Source organism: Seriola dumerili, unplaced genomic scaffold (genome assembly GCF_002260705.1).
Source record: "Seriola dumerili isolate Sdu_G_001 unplaced genomic scaffold, Sdu_1.0 BDQW01000002.1, whole genome shotgun sequence".
Lineage (NCBI taxonomy): Eukaryota > Metazoa > Chordata > Actinopteri > Carangiformes > Carangidae > Seriola > Seriola dumerili.
Genome location: NW_019174257.1, coordinates 5,502,292 through 5,521,354, shown reverse-complemented (window position 1 = coordinate 5,521,354; position 19,063 = coordinate 5,502,292). Strand labels below are relative to the sequence as shown.

At 41.4% G+C, this 19,063-nt stretch overlaps 1 protein-coding gene across 1 annotated transcript in view; it reads left to right on the top strand.

Annotated features, from left to right (window-relative positions):
- LOC111234847 (receptor-type tyrosine-protein phosphatase S-like) overlaps positions 1-19,063 on the top strand; it is a 132,016-nt gene that overhangs the window by 36,361 nt on the left and 76,592 nt on the right. The window contains exons 4-6 of the mRNA XM_022763078.1: positions 4,047-4,235; positions 7,122-7,130; positions 12,316-12,333. Coding sequence (XP_022618799.1) covers positions 4,047-4,235; positions 7,122-7,130; positions 12,316-12,333 — 216 coding nt within the window. The remainder of the gene's footprint in view (positions 1-4,046; positions 4,236-7,121; positions 7,131-12,315; positions 12,334-19,063) is intronic.

Below are 19,063 nucleotides of genomic sequence, written 5' to 3'. Positions count from 1 at the left end.
AGGTACATTTTTTTTTTGTTTTTTTCAACAACAGCATGGTTTTAAAGCCTTTGTCATTGCTGCCTAAATGCTTTACACTACAGCGGTGGAGAGGACCAGGCTGAGCTGATGTCAGCCATCAGCATATGCCAACAAGTCCTTCAACCCAAACAACCATATAGGTCACCATTTGTCCCGACCTTCTGATACGATCCATTGAAGCGGCTCCTGAAATAGCACCCCTACGGTGGCAGGCAAACCAGGCCATCGTCGTCATGGTTACAAAAGCAACCACATTATGGAACGGTCACAGTTTGGTTAGGTTTAGATACACAAACTTCTCGGTTTAGTTTAGGAAAAGGTCTTGGTTTGGGTTAAAATAAGCACTTTTTTAAGGATGGAGGACCTATGTCGTCATTGTTACAGCAATAAACACAAAGTTATGGTTGTAGAATGGCCATGGTTAAGACAAACAATGATGACTGCTGTATTAAAACAGGAAATAAATGTCAGTTTACCTAATTGTGAGGCTTATCCTTGAAAATTGGAAGATAGATTTTTTTTTTTTTGTTTATTTGTTCATATTTTTAGCTTTAGCGTTTACACTGTGATTAAATGTAAATGAATTTGTGTGAAACAAAAAACAAAAGATCAAAAGTGAAAATTCTCACAATGCAGCATGTAACTGTAGCATGTGTCTCATAGCTCTGTAGTAGGATGATTGTTGGCTTAAGTGACAAAGGCTGTTCTTGGCAAAATAAATAGCGGCGTTGTCATTGACCAAGAGTGCACATGCGTCAATTCTATTTGGCCTGTGAAGATTTGTCATCACAGAGAACCCCCAGTACACATCATAGAAATGCAATTGCTACGCCATTATGGGGGACTGGCCCTTTGGCAATTCTAGGATACTATCAGCCCGTGTCATTGGTTGCCTTCTCCCCTTCACAGTCAGGCTGGCTAACCCTGAAGTAACACTCCCTCGATGAGTGATCTATTTATTTTTGCATGGCCGCCTTTATCGACAGAGCCTGTAAGCTTCAGGGGGAAAGATGGTATCAGACTCTGTTCCTAGGGAAGTAAGTAACCAGCATACATGCCATTTATTCAGGAATAGGCTGCCTGTGCAGTATCAGGTCAGAGCAGCTGTAATGATAGCATAATCTTTCTGTGAATCCACCATCCCTTCTTCTTGTTTACTGCTGTTTTGGTTGGTTTGTTTATTCACCCACCTTTTTCCTGGCCTCTCTTGCTCCTTCAGGCAGATTCCCTCTGTCACTTGCCTAATTTCATTAGTCTCAAATCCACTTACTTCGTGTATGTTTTCAGCTTCATTACTGTACTCTGTATAGGCCTCTGTCTGCTGTTTACATACCATGAAGGCGGAGCTGATGTGATGTGACGCACAGATAGGCCTCAGCAACATCAAATACATCAGATGTAACACTCGGAGAGCGGGCCAGACCTACCCTTTGCAGATATCCTTCTCCGACCGACTGAGCTAGCCAGAGGGCTACGAGAGTGCAGCACCTTTTAGGGCATTATACAAAGATCATTGATGACACACAGAAGAGGGAGTTTGCGAGAACATATTGCTCTGCCTTGTCCTGACGTTTCTAAAGTGAAGTGTGGGCTCGCCATTTCTGAGCTGCGGGGGAAATTGGTATAAAGAGATTATACAGGGGTGATCATTAATAATCTATGGAGAGGATACAGCACGGAGTCCAAAACTGTGTAAATGCCTGTACTTCTTTGAACCTGGCATTGAAATATTCATCATGCTCTGCTGATGTCAGCCTTAGTTATAGGTAACCTGTCTGGACTTAGAGACCCTCTGCTTCTTCCTTCTGTTCTCGTGTTTGTCTTTTATTTTCAATATTCAATATTTCAAAATGTGACCTCACTTCCCCTCTCTTCTCCACACAATCTAAGCGCATAAAACAACACAAAGTTTGCTGTTTTGTTTTCTTTATTTTTCCTGGTGACTAAAGAGTAATGCAATACATTCATCAACAATAGTCATCCTCCTGACATTTTGGGTTGTTTTTTTCCCCCTGTGTGACATAACTTGGACTAACCAAAAATAGAAAATTCTGAAATAATCATTTAACACATCATTGTTTGTGTCAAGTGGAAAATGTAATATGGAATAGCTCTCGGGCAGAAAGACCAACTCTGCTTTTAGAGTGAAGCTAAAACAACTTACTGTCCTAATTTCCCTTAATTTAGTGTTCCCTGGCACTCTATGACACCACCGTGATGTCTGCAGAGTGGACATGAGGTCACTGGCTCTCCAGATGAACAGTGACCTCTCTTTTGCCACCGGCCAGCATCTTAGTCAGTCAATCTTCTCCGAGTTGCGATGTGGCCTTGAGCTTCTGATGCATATTACAGCTCAAGGTACTTCCCCCTCGGCTCTCGTCATCTGAGATTGAGTCACTATTCTGGCTCCAGTCGGGGTAGAGGTCAGGCAGTTTGACCCATGGGACTAATTGCCCCCAAGAGAGCAGGGAGTCTGCAGAAGGAGAACAATGACCATAGAGCACACTGTCATCTTTTAACAGTGTAATGACTGTGCAATCATGCATGATTATTAGTTGCAAGGATCCAAGTACTAGCTAGTGTCATGGTTCTTGAATTAGTATAATGACAATCACAGAGGCTTATGCAAAAGTCTTGCACCTTTTAATGCAAAAGAGAAATCTGAATTCAATCCTGTCCTGGCAGGGGTTATTGTGCGTCTGAACCAAGTTGTGGTTTTGCAGAGCTCTATGTAACCTCAGATTGATTTCAGTGTCACTGAACATGCAGAAACTAGACAGAGAAAACACCAGGTTCACGAGTCTTTTTTCCTGGTATTACTTTTCACTCCATCGCCTCCACTGCTGCTGTTTATTTTCATTTAAGGCCATTTATTTACCACTTGTTATAACCAAAATACATGCAGGGGGAGACGGTGTCCTCCATAAGGGCATTTAAACAAGACACATGATTCTTAATGTGTGGGAGCCGATATTGAGAATGCAGTCTAGTCTGTGAGCATCTGGTTGTGGGATGGTTTTTCTAACAATTAGAAAAGCCATTAGCCATTAGAAAGTCATCTCATTATCTGAGAGAGAAGAAGTGGAAGAGAGCTTCCTGCATGGTTTCATTGCTCTTTGTTCTTAAACCTCTCCAATGCCTCATCGCAGGCTCATGGGAGAGCGAGATTCTTAATGAAATGCAGTTTATATGTTTATCCAAGCCTTATTTCCTCAATTGGTCTATTCATTTATCTGTCTACTGTACATGGCTGATTATAATATATCTCATTCACAACGTGCATTTGTCTCAGTGGTCAAGGTTAAATTGGGTTAGAAAACCTGCTGTGATAAAGCAAATTGTCAAATACAGATACATTTCATAGCTCAGTGATCAGCCCTTTTTTGTTTTTTTTTAATTTGACACTTTTTGGAATGAGATTGTATGATTTCATGGTTTATGGTAATGTGGGTGCTTTCCCAATGTATTAACCCATGTACTAATTCATGGAAAATTATTTTATGCACACATCATTACACATCATACTACGTTAGAGCAACCAGTTACCTTGTGACATTAATTTTGTCATAGATTTATTACATATTTAACTCTTACAAGCCACTATTAAATGTTCCCTTTATGTTGATGTTCTAATTAATATTATAATTAGAAATAGCCGTTTTTGCGTATTTCATATGTAGAATGAACAAGTCCCCATTTAATTTCAGAAAGGCAGTTACAGGGGTATCTTACTCTATTGCTACGATGTTATTTTATTTCTTCTGCAGCACACCTGCTACTCAGGAGGAAATCACACAGCACACAGTTAGCAATTGTTCTGACATGTCACATGTACATATTTAATATGACGGCCACATCTACAGAAAGATGTCAAAAAGATACTTTGTTGTGTCTTATTTCATTTAAATCACTATTGTGCTATGTCTCTTAATGGGGATTTATGCATAAGGATTAAAAGTAACAACATTTTTTTGGCTTTTCTAGTCAAAGCACTGATGTGTCCTGTTTTCCTGTTGTTTTCACAGAGGACCTACTCCCACCAGGCTTCCCCAACATTGACATGGGCCCTCAGTTGAAAGTGGTGGAGCGCACTCGGACAGCCACCATGCTCTGTGCCGCCAGTGGCAACCCTGACCCAGAAATCACCTGGTACAAAGACTTCCTGCCCATTGACCCCAGTGCAAGTAATGGGCGAATCAAACAGCTACGCTCAGGTAAGAAAAGCTAAAAAAAAAAAAAATGATGTTGCTGCCTTTTTCCTTCGTGCTAACTTCAGCATGTGTTTGCTTTTCCAGGACATTTCTAAAAGTAACTCAAATGGTTCTGTGCTTTGCAATTAATGTCTTTCCTTTTCCCAAGTTGTTTAGTCATGTGATTGAGAACGTTTTCTAAATCTTCCAGCAGATTCATTTCATCAGTGTGGGAACACATACAATTGTTTAGTAATAAACACATCACTGTCTGTAACTTTGTCCAAATGTAAACTTTTTTTTTTAGGAACTGAAAATCATGGTTTGCTTTTAGATTAATGACATTTAGATGATCTGAATAGGGTTGCATCAGACCAACAGACCTAAGAATTCATTCAATCCATAAAGGAGCATGCAATCCTTGCCTTGAATTAAAAACATGAAAATAAACCAAAGTATAGTACAGAGACAACGTGAATCCAAACAATTACATATATAGCATTTAAAAGTCAAATGAGTGCAAAGAAAATTTCACTTTGTTAATTGCAAGGTGAGAAGCAAACGATAATATAAAGTCAAGCATCACACCATTCATCTATGACTCATTATAACCATAGATCATCATCCAAAAGATATGTTGAAACAACAACACATTACGCTTAAGAGTGTGACATTGTGACATTACTGAATGAGGACAAGTGATTCACAACATCCCAGAAGCGTGTCATAGTAGACAATGAGCGCAAAGTCCACATTCTACTGACACAACTCAGTGGTGGATATGTTGTCTTGTTCCCATTGATTAAACCCCACTGAGAGGCCTAGTAAAGCAAAGTCTAATTATATAGCTAATTAAGTGCAGGCCCTGGAGTGGCCCCGGGCAATAAGGGGTAGATATTTTAGGTCGATGATTTGTCACCATTTGAAAAATCCAATGACTCCTATTTGATTTGTTGCTGCAAACGTAAATCAGGGTAGACGCCACTAAATAAAGAGTCTGTTGCCATTGAGTTCCTGCCCCAGTTGTGGCCCTCATGAGCTGTACACTCAAAAGAATCAATTTGTCATCTCATTATTCATGCCTTACCAAACACAACAAGTGCACATTCCTCTAAGACGCTTTTAATTTTAGATATGTTTCATCTTTAATTTATTGATGCACTCCAGTTTTGAGGTACACCTTTTGACTTTTAAATTTTCAGACCAAAAGCTTCTGTTAAAATACACGACTGTTTGCTCTCTCCAGGAGGATGTTGTACAACTTACCGTGAACTGTGTTTCTTGGTTTGTCGCGGCCCGGGAATCTCTTCTGGGTATGTCAGGTTGTCCCGAGGTGCTTTGGTGAAGGCTGTTAGCCACAGCTTTTGATTTAAGTTTGAGCCTCCACAAGGGACTCTTAAGTTAACATTAATATTTTCTGCCTTTTTGGTCATTTTCTTGCACAGCCTGCCTTCAACTAAGTAATTTAGCAGGTTAACCTTAAAGGTGCCCTGTGTGTTTCTTTCTTGTAAACAAACAAATGTTGTTTACATTCATATGCATTAACCACAGGGTACCTTGAAGTATTCAAATTCACAGCACCTCCTGAGACATGACAGGCATTCAGATTCATAATAATGTCACAATACAATTTTACGGTACAAGAGTATTCATACTAATATCAAGTAGTCTGACACCATGCCAAAGAGAAAATGTAAGATATTTTACATTCAGCAACTGAAATATAACATTGGCAAGTATACTGTATCATTACAGTTATCAGTTTATCATGTCATGGAGATAAGCATCTGAGATGCCTCTTCACAGACACAATCATGGTATCAGCTATAACATATCAGGTATAACATATCTGTTATCTAGTTGTAGGTGGCAATAGCAGTATATGGATAGTATTGTGGTATGATGCAGCTCCAACAGATAACTTTTCCATTTAAGCCTAATCATGTTCAAACATTCAAAAAGAATGATGAAGGCTATTAAAGACATTTGAGATGTTTAGAACAGTAAATAAATGTAAGGGATTTTGGTGTTTGTGTTTATCAAATAATTTGTAACCCAATTCTACCAGACCCTTTCTGCTACATTTGGCTACAGCTGGTAGGCTTGTGTTCTCCGGTTATTTATAGTCATGTGGAGGGCCAGCTCTTCTCCTAAAATCCAGTTAACTGTAAAAAATATAGTTAATTGTCAACATGGTATTGTGAGTTTTGAGCCTCTGTTGATAATGAACAAAGACAATTCAAATTCCTGCCTGTTTTCTAACCTCTGCATCATCTGTCTTTATCTGTTTCATGATGTCTTCAATTGTCTCTGTGTGTCCTGTCCAACTGAAACAGACTGCTGTTTTGTGGTGTCTCTCTCTCTCTCTCTCTCTCTCTCTCTCTCTCTCTCTCTCCCTCTCCCTCCCCCTCTCTCTGTTTTTTGTCTATATTTGTGTCTGAAACTCCGATGTGTCTCAGTGCACATTGTGGAGTCTTCAACACGTGTCATTTGGCTGTTGACCCATAACACCAGTTAAAACCAAAATAACAGCAAAATAAACCAATAAATGAAATATAACTGACAAACAAGACCATATCTGGGATATTTTACAGACACCAAAATGGGTTAATATGATTTTTCCAAAAATAAAAAGCCTCTAATTAGATTTTTAAATTTTTTTGTAGAACTTGTTGTTAAGCGAGAAGCTATTATATAGCATTTGAGACTTCTTTACTCTTATGATATCTCATGGTAATGAAAACTGCTAAAATACTGAGGTGGGACACAAGACCCAGCTAAACTACAGTTCCTTTAATTCTAGGGTGGCAGTCACTTTCAGCCTCAACCTAAAATGAACTATGTTGTTCTTCCCCTTTTTATATTTACTTTTACTTTTTTTTCTGTTTTTTTTTGCTTTGTCATTTTCAGAAACCTTTGGTAAGTGTCTTACAAAGCCCAGCAAGTCCACCCACTCTCCTTGAAGCAGATGGCATATTTAAAGTTTTTTCCAAAATGCATGCATCCCCTGCTCTCCCCTTACACTCGTCCTCCTTTGTCACGTTATTTATATTCAGTTTCTATTCATCCTAAACTTTTACTTTTGTTTTGCCCATCCTCCTTCTTATGCCAACTTTATCATCTTCCCCCAACCCCCCCACCCCCACCCCTCCCACCACACTGGAACTTATACCAGAAAGGCAACTCAAGGACAAGTAGCAGGGAGGTGTTTAGGCATCATTGTCCACTTTTAAGCAGCAGTTTTTATTTATATGCTGAAGACTTGCTGAGCAGGTCTTTTGAGGCAACATCCTACTCCACATTAATGCTGCTTGTAAGATTTAAGAACTGCTCAGTTCAACCACCTTTCCTGCACTATTTTAGCAAGTTTGCGGGACTGTTTGGGATTCTAAGTACCTTGGAAGAAGCTGTTGTCTTATTTACTTTTCCCTGACCATCTTATTCAGACTTTACACTGCTGATGCCCCCTGTCACATCTAGTTCTTTCTCTGCTGCTGTGTTGCAAGGCTTTGAGGAAATAATTGGACTCTGTTTGAATCCAAGACAATTATCCCTCTGCAGTCATAGCCTACAGTATTTTAGGGTTCTTGGTGAGATATACAGCAAACACTTTGTTCTAGCAATTTACATGACTGTCTTCTTTTTTTTTTTTTTTTTTTTTAATACTCAGATGTTAACTGTTGAACCTCAGTTTTCACAATAACAGCCTCGCTGTCCAAAAATACCTTTGGAAAGTGCCGCAAGTTCTGATAGGGTCTGAAAGAATCTTGAGTTCTTTCCAGGTGAGGGCCTCTGCAGGACCACTGTATGGCTAAACCCTCCAATCCCACACTTGGCTGGGTCGACCCTCATATTTTCTCAGGAGAACATTTCCTTCTCTCACTAAATTGGCCCACATCCCCACTGGCTTACAGATCTCTAGCTCAGGCTCTATTGCCCGTACTACAAGGCGAGGGCTCAACTGATAGTTACATTTGGCCACATTTTGTACGCCTTGTGACTTTTTGAACTTCTTGCAAAAATATACTCAGCCACTTTAAGCTGGGTATGTTTTACTTACAGTTCAAACTATATGTGTAAATAGGAGGGTAGAAAAGGAAATTACTTTCCCTTGTTTCAATACCAAGACTCTCATAAGGTAATGTAAGCTTTCGGGGCTTGCCTTTTTTTTTCTGTAGTCCTTCTGCTGGAAAGCTCATTCAGCAGCCAGGCAGGATTTATGCTGATGAGAAAGCGGCCTGCGCTCTCAAGCCCCCTAGGCTGCCATCTTCACATGTCCTCAGCGCTTCGAGTAGCCATCTTGGGACTCCAGGTTTTAATATTTGTTCTTTTTTTTCCCCCCCAAAGATAAATGCACTCCCCAAAAACAGAACAGAGGTTCTTGAGGCAGCCTTTCAATGGGTAGTTTTTCAAATTCCTCAGTTGATCAGATTGCTTTTGACAATTTCTGGGGGCTACCTGTTTGCTCTTTTGCTTCAGGCTCTCTCTTAAGCCTCAGGGGGTAACTGTGAGACTGATGGGTACCCTCCCATAGATAGGTGGTAAAATAGAGGGGAGGGGTGGGGTGCAAGATAACTAACTAGCTGGCTGACTGCCTCCTTATGTGCCAGACCATGCTGTGCTGGCGGGGCAGTGATATTTGCGTCCGGGTCCCCTGAGGAGCTCCTCTAGAGGTGTGGAGGGAGCCTGACATTTCTCCCCTAGTCCCTGTGGCTGCAGACCCCAGGCCCTCGCTGGCCTTGTCAGCCAGAACAGATTAACCAGAGGCCATAGAGACAGCGAGAGGATGGCGAGGAGCGCATATCCATGGAGATCCAGGTCCTTTTTTAATGTAAATGTTTAAAATCATGGCCTGACACTGGATAGCTCCCTTACTCATACAGATTTATGCACATTCCAAGTCGGAATCATGCTGAGTTCAGTTGCTCTCGAACACTCACATTTGTTGGCATCAAAGCTGCTCTGCAGGGAGTGGCTAGGACCTCTGCAGATGTGGTAACAACAGCCAAGTTTTCCTTGAGACCTGCTGCGACCCCACCAGGATCCCAGATGGGAGACTGTGGTGATGAGAAGGTCAGCCAGACGCCCTCTGGAGGGTGGTCAGACTTTGACACTCGGCCAATCACGCGACCCCGTCCACCTCGCACGCAGATGTGCAACATCTCTGGCCAGATTGCCTGTAGCCGGACTACATCCCTCAATAATATTTTTTAATATATTCAGAGTGTTGTTTAACAAAACAGCTGGGATGTTCTGTGGAGCAGATAATGCTGCATTGATAATGTGAGGAAGTCTGCGGCCTGTTTGAGGAATATTTAGGTCATTGTCACCCTAAGCTGATCAACCCCTGGCTGACCAAAGCTTAGAAAGGGAGCTTATGGCCATGAGGTTTCATGTCTGAAACACAGGTGGATTTGCAATTGTAATTGAATACAGTCTGGCTGCTGTGGACCCAGCCTGCCTGGATAGATAGTTTTAATTTTATCTCTTCATGCTGCTTTATTATTAAAAGTTAGAAGTTCCAATGACCTTTGGCCCCCATTTCGTTGTATTTTGTTTTTCTTCTTTTTTTTTTAACTGAACCGCCTCTATCTATTACCCCTCATCCTCCTTATTACTCTCCTCTCTTTTTCAGTCTTTCTTTTGTCACTCAGTACTTTATAAGACCGCGTGGTGGCCTTCCCCTTTACAAACCTGCTTTATTAACCTTAACCTTAACCTTACCCTAACCTTAACCTAATGTTGACCTTAACCTCACCTAACCTTTAACTGGTAACCTCTCAACCCCCAACTAAAATTCATCTCAGCTAAAGCAAAATAAACCAGCTTCCTGCAGCCTCTAATCAAACTCTAACTCTATAACAACATAACCTTCCCAGAGCCCTATTGTCTTTTGTCTTGTGATTACGTATGATTATGTGGTCTCCAAAATCATTGCAGTAATGATTAAAATGTCACTGTTGTTTTGCCTGGTTTTTCAATGACTGTAAACTATCACTGTGGTAAATGGATGCATACAGAACACTATTTATGGATACCAAATGATGATATTATTTTAGGGTTGGCCTATAGACTACAGAAAGTTTCAAAGTAAGAAATGCTCGAGAATAAATTACATTTTTAGATATCTTTCTGAAATGTTTCATCAAAAATTATACACACTTCGATTTCCTGTTTAATCACATAATGTTGAGATTTGTAGCAGGATTGTACAGCACGGTTAATGTCGACAAATTTACACTTAAAACTTATAAACACGAACTTGTTGACTTGTTGAAATGCCTATCAAAGCACGGTGCAACACACTGCACAGCAACCCTAAAAAAGGAAATTAAACCCACCTAGGTGCATTGTAAACCAGGCAGAACTTCAAACTCAGTGATTGCCTCCTGCCTGCTGGTATCACAAAGGATGTCTCTGTATGCAGAGCTACAACAACGATCGGACTCGCAGACATTGAGAATTTCATCCCCACTACCTCGCCACCCACACTCCTTAATGTGCCGCATAGAATGTGGAAATTTGCTGCCACCACTTTACATCTTAAGGACACGCGGGTTCTCTTGATTTTATATCATTTTTTAACTGGGAGAGGTATTGTTGTTTTTTTTGGTTCTGCTATTTGGTAGGAGGGCTGGCATATGTTGTATGCAACTTGCATGAATGCACACACGCACACACACACACACACACACACACACACACACAAACACACAGGGGCCGGGCCTGTAATGTTAGGCTCAATGGAAAGTGCATACCATTGACCCGCAGCTCTGTGCCTGCAGGCTGTGTATGCTAAGTAGGGCACCTCTCCTGGGTTGGCGCCGCCCTGCTGGCACTCTCGAGGGATGGCCAAGGGCATGTTGCTGCCATGAGTCATCCTTAGATTTCGAGAGGGAGACTAAGAAAGGCAAGAGGGAGGAACTATGGGAGAGACTGAGACAGACAAAAAAATCTAAAAGTTAGAGAGAGGAATTTTGGAACAGATAAAGTAAGAAAAGTAAAAGGAGTTTGGAGAAACTGCTAGAAAACAATGAGAGAGGAAAAAAAAAAAAGCCAAGAGCAGAAGGACAGTTTAATGCTTGGCAGAGAAGGGATTGAAGTTAAGCTGGCACCCCTACCCACACCCTAAGCTCTGCCTATAAGGGATGCATTTTACATTGCAGCAACAACTACAATGTAGGTGGCTGGTGGGCTACATTTAAAAAGCCCACCAGCCACCTACTGGATAAGCTCAATATTTTATTGGTCCTAATGGGACATTTGGCTTGCAGTCAGGCATGTAACCCAATACACAATAAACAAAGAATAGAGAAACATACAACTCTCAGTGAAATGAAACAACGGAACGAAACAGGAGACTGAATGACTGGGGGGGGAGGGATGAAGCTTGAGGTGAAGAGTCTATCTGTTACAGTTAAGCAGGTTTACGACTCGCAGGATAAATAAGAACTTCAGTCTGCTTGGTTTGACTTGCGGCTGCCTGAAGGTACATCCCGAAATTCTAGTTCAGTGGAGACGCCATTCCTCCCTCAGCAAGTTTGTTCCAGACTAATGCAGATACCCGGTGGACAATAGTGACACACTAGCTGTTTAACTGACTTCTTATTCAAGGTCAATTGGCCGGGAAAGGGCTTACGCCACTGGAGCAATCCATGTCAACTTAAGGTCAGACCTCTCACGCTCAGCCTTATCATCCCAGGTTGCAGCCCAGATAAAAACTCACATGAACACCTCGAGCTTCTTCAGCCCTGCGGATGAAGCATTTTGTTTCCTCTCTTAATAAGTCTAAGGCAAGTGGGGAAAAAAAAGAGAACGATAGGGCAATGGAGTGTGCCGGCCATACAAACCTCCCCATTCCTTTGTGATACCAGCAATGAGAGGTATTGTTTGTTTTTGTTTTTTTTGTTCGTTTTGTTTTTGTAGTTTTTTTTTTTTATTTTGTTTTTGGTTTTCTTAATGAAAAAATTCCTAAGAGATTACAAATGGTTTGATAATTTAATTCAATTGATCCAGGTTCCAACCCAAATAACTCCTCTAACTATTACTAACATTAACCTTGAACTAAACTGATGTTGTGTCTTCATTTTTGTGTCTCCTCCAGAGGGTACCCCGATTCGAGGTAAGACGTTTAACCATCACAGCAAAGAAGGGGGAAAAAAAAAACAAAAAAAAAAAACAAGACTTTAACTGACACATAACCAGACATAACCGCTCCTAACTCCACCCAACTGACTAAATCTGGGGAATATCAAGTGGGCTTTTCCTCTTTAAAAAGAAAAAAAGACAAACCTCTTTCATTTCTACTAACGTTTATATTTCATCCGTGTTTCTGTTCTGTGCTCTCTGTACGCGTGAACATATGTGTTTCACACCCCCATGCCCCATGTCATCATTAATGTGCAGTTCTTCCACCCCTGTGGGCGTTCAGTGTTTGTGCCTTCCTGCAATCTCCTCCACATCATCAGTGTCAGAAAAACCACTGAGCAATTCAAGCTTTGTTGTCGATTGGTTATGATACGGTCGGTTTGAGAAGGTTGAAATGGAGGGAGGGAGGAAAGTTTGTTTGCTTTGTGCCTCTGACATTTAAGTTTGTTTGGACATGGACATGGGGCTGAAGGGTGGGCGATTGGTGATGGGACGATGGGGGTAGGTGGCGGTGACCTTATTTGTTGATGAGGCCAGGCCATTCAATACTGTTCAATACAATCTTAGCATCCCCCTTTCTTCCCTCTCCTTCTCTGCTTTGATATCCTCCTCATCCCTCCGTGCATCACCACAGCGATAGCCACGTTGCCTAAGTAAGGCCGCTTTTTCAAAACAGCAACATTGCACATCCTATTACCGCTGCATAACCAGCTTTTATAATGTCAGAGGATAAACAGGAGGATATCAAGGTGGGACAGGAATGACAGTGGTAAAGGAGTGTGACTCTGATGAATTATAGAAAAGCTTTGTTAAAATAATTCTTCCTCTCGCCTGATTTCTTTTCTTTTTTTTTTTTTTCATTTCCCCAGACAATTTAACTTTCACTTGTAATTATCCACCCGGCTTTGTTGCTGAAGTGTTCTCTTCCAGTTGATTCAGTAAGATTCTGTGTGTTTGTTGCAAAAAATGTTTTTATTCAACAGGCTGAGCAGGTAAGTGAATATCTCAGTTTGTCATGTATTTCCCCATATTCAAGGGGATGGAATAAATGCTTTTCATTTTCACAATCACAGTTTGATACAGCAAAGGAGGTGAACCCTTTTGACAATAGAGCCCCTACAGTAATGTTACCGTTCTCCATCCTCAACCATTCGCAAATCTCTAAACAGTAGCATGTTGTCAAGCATATTCATGAACATCTTACGTTTTTTAGACTAAACTTCATTCCTTTAACGCCCTCACTCATGACTAAGATAGCCAAATCCAGCCCTCCCCACATCTCCTTTCTTTGAATAAGAACGTCTCATAAATCATATTCCGGTGAACAAAAGCAGGCGTGACTTATGAACTTTGCATTTGCATAATGAGATAAGCGGCCTGAAAAAGGCGATTTCTCCCGACCACTTTAGCACATGCCAACACTGAGTCGCTATCAGGAGTGTATGGCGCTTATGAAGAGTGAAAAAGGAATTGCATAGCTGGAGAGGCGTGCAAAATGTAATTGAGATCAAGGTGTCTGAGGAGGAAACAAATAGTTTGTATGCATAGGTTCATGATCACCCTAATGCAAACTTTCATCTACTTTAAGCTGACTCTTCCACTTTACATAATAGAGCGTCTTTTTTTTTCTTTTCTTTGAAGCCTTAGGGAAGACATCGTTGTCCTTCTGCTGAGTCATTGTACATCACTCCTTGTAAGAGACGGCTTCTCAAAATGTAAAATCTGCATTCATTTTGCTTCCATACAAAGCCACCCAGGTGTTGGCCTAGAGGTAAGCGATAGGTATAAAGGTAGCTCGACTCCCTACCTGCTTCATTACTGATTTCATGGGAGCGTTACAAGCCACCAGATGGGCGCTGACAACAATGGCATCACACGTGGGGCCCCATGCTGGTGCGATCACAGTGTAATGACCTTGGGGTGGTGACAGAGTGTGCGCGAGTGACAGCCAGGATGCGGACAGAGGGAGAGACACAGAGAAATAACTATAAGTCCAGGCTTACACACACACTGGTCACACTAGCTCTCTTCTTAGTTGGTGGGATTATGAGAACCGCGGGTTCTCAACTGAAATCCGTACACTCCCACATTGTGTCGCCCTCTGTGGTAGCAAAAGGTGTTGGAACTGATGTTCCACAATACAACGGCAACTGGAGAATTGTATTTTTTGAAACAGTGTTTTCAAAACTTGGAAAAGCACCAGCAAGTGCGGTGCGATTCTACTGGGTTTTGGATATTGATAACATGTTTCGCACAGTGTGAAATGTATTACTTCCAGTTTGCTTGCTGCTGTTTTTTTTTTTTGTTTTTTTTTTTTACTTTTTCAGCAAGGACAGATGTGGCCTGACTACCATTCTCAATAGCACAATGCATCCCTAAACAGCTACGTAATTTTAGTGAAGTAATAATGTAATAGCAAAGATGCTTTTTACAACAAGTCCTCCTGAATCATAATAGTAGGTGTGCTGAAACACTAGAGGTATTGTATCCTGCACTCTTTTGTGCACTTCAGTGCGTTCAGTTCATGTACTGGAAAGGCTATTATTATGAGTGTGTATCCACTTATACAGCGAGGTGCTTTTAATTACACTGTAGTAGAGCTTTAGTGAGCGGCATTGGGACGAGAGGATGGAGGGAGAACGACAGGAGAGGAGATGAGAAATGAGGGACAAATGAGAGACATGAGCTGAAAACAAGAGATAAAATGATGAAAAGAACAGTGTGCCACCGGCATGCCTGAGTGGGCTGCGGAAGGAGCAGGAGGGGAGGGGAAAGAAAGAGGGAGACTTGGCCAGCCATTTTGTTGATCGCCTAAACAAATCAATCAAGGCCCGCTGGAGCACACTAATTGAATTACACAAATAGGACCGGGGGGGTGGAGGGGCACACACACGGCAAATCTGCTACAAAGCAGCGACTGGGGTGGGTAGACCACAGCTTCAGGCACTTTCTGAAATTAATCATCCATGCCAGCCCCTCCTCGCTTTTCTTTTATCCTCTCATCTGTCCTTCTGTTTTTCTGTGCTTGTCTGTCTCTTTAAGTCTTCCTCCCAACCCTCTCTGACTGTTCTGTTCTTTCCCTCCCTCTCTCTCTCACTCTCTCTCTCTCTCTCTGTCTCTCTCTCTCTCTCTTTCTTTCTCTTTTGTTCACTGCACCTCTCATAAATGACACTCAATTTCCAACACTTTCTTTTTTTCTTTTTTCCATATCTCAATTTCTGATTTCCCCCATCCATGCACTCTTCCTTCCTTCTCTACTTGTCATTCCCCAACAACCTAGACTAAAACTCAAATTAAATTTATATATAGGTTTGTTGATATTGATGTTTTGCTAAAAATAGATATTGTCTGACATGATATTTCCTGCTAGTCTACAGCTACAGCAAACATGCAGGGAAATGTTTTAATTTCAGAGTTTCTACTACCATTAAATAGATAGGACATTGCTTGGACATTTTTGGTTAGAAAATGTTGAAATTGTAATATACTGAAGATTACTAGCACTCTAAACAGCCTCTGTGCAAGAATGCCTGTCCCGGAATCCGATTTGGCCTTCAAAAGCATGTATTTGTTGAACTGTACCCAGACAGTCTTTGTTATCGCACCTTGGCACCTCAACGCTCCTCATCAGACCACCCTGCGGCAAGCAGTGCTGTTAACCAGGGCAGCTGTCACGGCTGGGACAAATGTCCCAGACCCACCGCCCATTACAGCCTTCTTTATTGAATGGATGAAGGCAGTGAACATGCTGCAAGACAGCCAGGAGTGGGCAGCAGTGGAGATGGGAGGTTGTGAGCGTTGGTGTGCAGGAAGGGTCACTTTGACTTAGATGGAGACTAATTGGTCCACATGGAAGTGATTTCATTATTATCAATGACTTTATTTGGCTGACTTGGAGCCACTGTTTCTTCTTCTTCTGGATATATCATGGAATAAGACAGAAAGAAGAAAGTCTTTTCTTCTCTGACCCAGAAAAACATGAATTATTACTGAGCAGGGGCGGTGCTTTCTGCGGTTTACTAAGTGGATTGAGAGTCTGTCCTGTCCCAAGACATTCTCTGGTCTTAGGTTCGCTCCTTGCAACAGCTCACACAGTGTCCTTCAACTTTCATGTGTCCTTTTTTAAGTGTTCTTGAGCAAAATAAATTAGTATTCACTCAGATACTTGCAAGGTAATATAAAATAAAAGTAATTTGCATGTGACAGATGAAATATTTAACACAACAATCACTGGTCAAGTCAAATTATCTCTTCTGTGGCTACAGAGGTCATATTTGTACCTCCGATATCTAAAAGTAGAGTACACAAGCAGTCACCTGTTTGAACTGTTTCTTGTGTTTTCTAATGAAATCAAGGAAAACAAACCGGTCTGCGGTAGTTATTGCAGTTGTTGCGTTTGCGATTAGACTTCATAGCTGGAGACAGGGAAGACATGCCATTAGGCCCCGTGTATGTCTGGCCTCATAAGCACAGTATGGCCATTTTGTGAGAGACACTGTAAATTGGCTTTTTTTTTTTTTTTTTTTTTCACTGGGCAAGTCTTTATCAGTAAACGTCTATTCTGTGAACAGACTGGGGCTCTGCTTTTCATTGTGCTTGTGAAAGATAATTTTCAGCATTTATTTCATTCCTTGTGTCCTTCCTCTATTCCTGATAAAAGCAAAAAAAAAAAAAAAAAAGTGCCAATGGCCACTCGCGCTCTGGTGATCCACAGGCAAGCAGGAGCACAATTATGCAAAACACGGAGAGTGCAGTCACTTTCAAAAAAAAAAGACAAAAGGGAACTGTAGGAAAGAGACGCATGCTGGTGTCAAGGTTTTTTTCAAAGGGTGGAGTTTGTTCTGTGTGTGCACACATGCACATGCATGCTGTTTCTGGAGATAGGAAATCAAAGAGGGTTCATTTGGATTTAGAGGTCTGTTGTCTTTAAATGCTTATGTTATCAGGCTTAAAGCTGACTGCCCGGTCAACAAAAAAAAAAAAAAAAAAAACATTTTACTCCCCTATGCAGTGACAGTGCAGTGAAAATATTAATTAAATAACTGGGATAGATCCATTTAAATTAACTTCTTTGTGGTTTAAAAAAGACAAAGCTTGGACTCGAACAAGGGAGTGGAAATGGACACGAGAGACATGCAACTCTCAAAGTGTGGCACAGCACATATAACACCAGCGGGACATTGCATCTCCACCTCGTGCAGCTCTAGCGGAGCGAGGAGCATAAAGCATCTCAAAATAGAACGAAGTTGTGATTTCTTCTGTGCTCTCGCACCTTATCTCCTACAAACTCCCTCACTGTGCTTCCTTCATCAAACATTTGTTCATGCAATCTTGTCAAATGTGTACAATCACATTCATCAGTATTTTATTCTTATTGTGAATCTAGTTCAAAATTGTAACACAACTACATTTTCAGGAGGGCAAGAATAATCTGTCTGTGCTGGTTACAAGTCAAACAGAGGGTTTTATTATTTTCTTTTCCTTAACTTTTAGATGATCTTCGAATAGGAATAAATCTCCTCACTCTTCCACTACATTTGTTTTCTCTTACTTCCCTTGTCACTCCTTCCTATCTGTGCTTCTTCGCTTCTCCTCCCCGCCTTTTCTCTACCTCTTTCTTTTTTTTTTTCCCCCTACCTCACTTGTTCTCCCTCTCTCTGCAAGTGAAGGGAGTATTTATGTGTTCTTCACAGTTCCACTTTGAAATGATAGCTAGAATATGTAATGAAGCCAGTGGGGGATTGGAAACAATAGATAATACCACCTAGCAAGGAGCCTCCACCAAAGCTGGCGGGAACAGATGAAACTCGCTCTATCCCTTCAAAGTGTCCTCTGTTTTTCTTCCCTTTCGCCAGGAGGTACGATTCACAGCAGCCAATGTTGGTTTTAATTGGCTTTCAATTAATGTTGTTTGGCTCATTATCTGTCACCCCTCTGCATGTTGGTGGTTGTGTTTTGTTGACCTTCAGATGACATTTGTTAAGTAGTATTTTTAGATTGAGACATTTGTATTTGTTGGAAGCATTTGGATCTACGGACTTTGAGCAGCTGGCAGACACGGAATGAAAGGATATGAAATATACAACATTTCTTGTGATTTAACTGTTTGGTAACAGTCAACAAAAAGGGGGCTTTGGCCCAACACAAGCCCTTCCACATTATTATTCATGAAGCATTGAAAAAAAAAAAAAAAAAAACCTGCACCAACTTCAGATTTAGCCTCGCAAAGATTTTATAATTCAGCACAGGGACCAAGGCTGACGAGCCGCTGGCAGAGCTTTCTGGAACCGTCCACCTGGAGTTGAACTTCACACAGTCCTTACTTTGTGGTCTCCCTCGTGTTGAGGAGCTAGGCTTCTGAGCACATTCCAACCCACCTGCCACCGGGCTGGCATTTGCTGTTCCAAGCACACATCAAACAGATCCAAATCAGATCTCTGCATAAACACAGAGCAAATACTCCACCACCTGCACTCTGCAGGTAGACGTTTCCATTTGGTTCATGTGCCAGGAACAGCTCCCTCTGGGGGATGAGAATGGTCTGGAGGTGCAGAGGGAAATGAAGAGGAGAAAAAAAAAAACAGAATAGAGTATAGATTGTTGTAGCTTCAGGTCTGTTTTCTTTTTTTTAAGAGTAGATATCATTGTACTGACTCGGAGGGGTAAAATACTCTTAGTCCGTGTCCAAGGTGGAAGCGTGACTA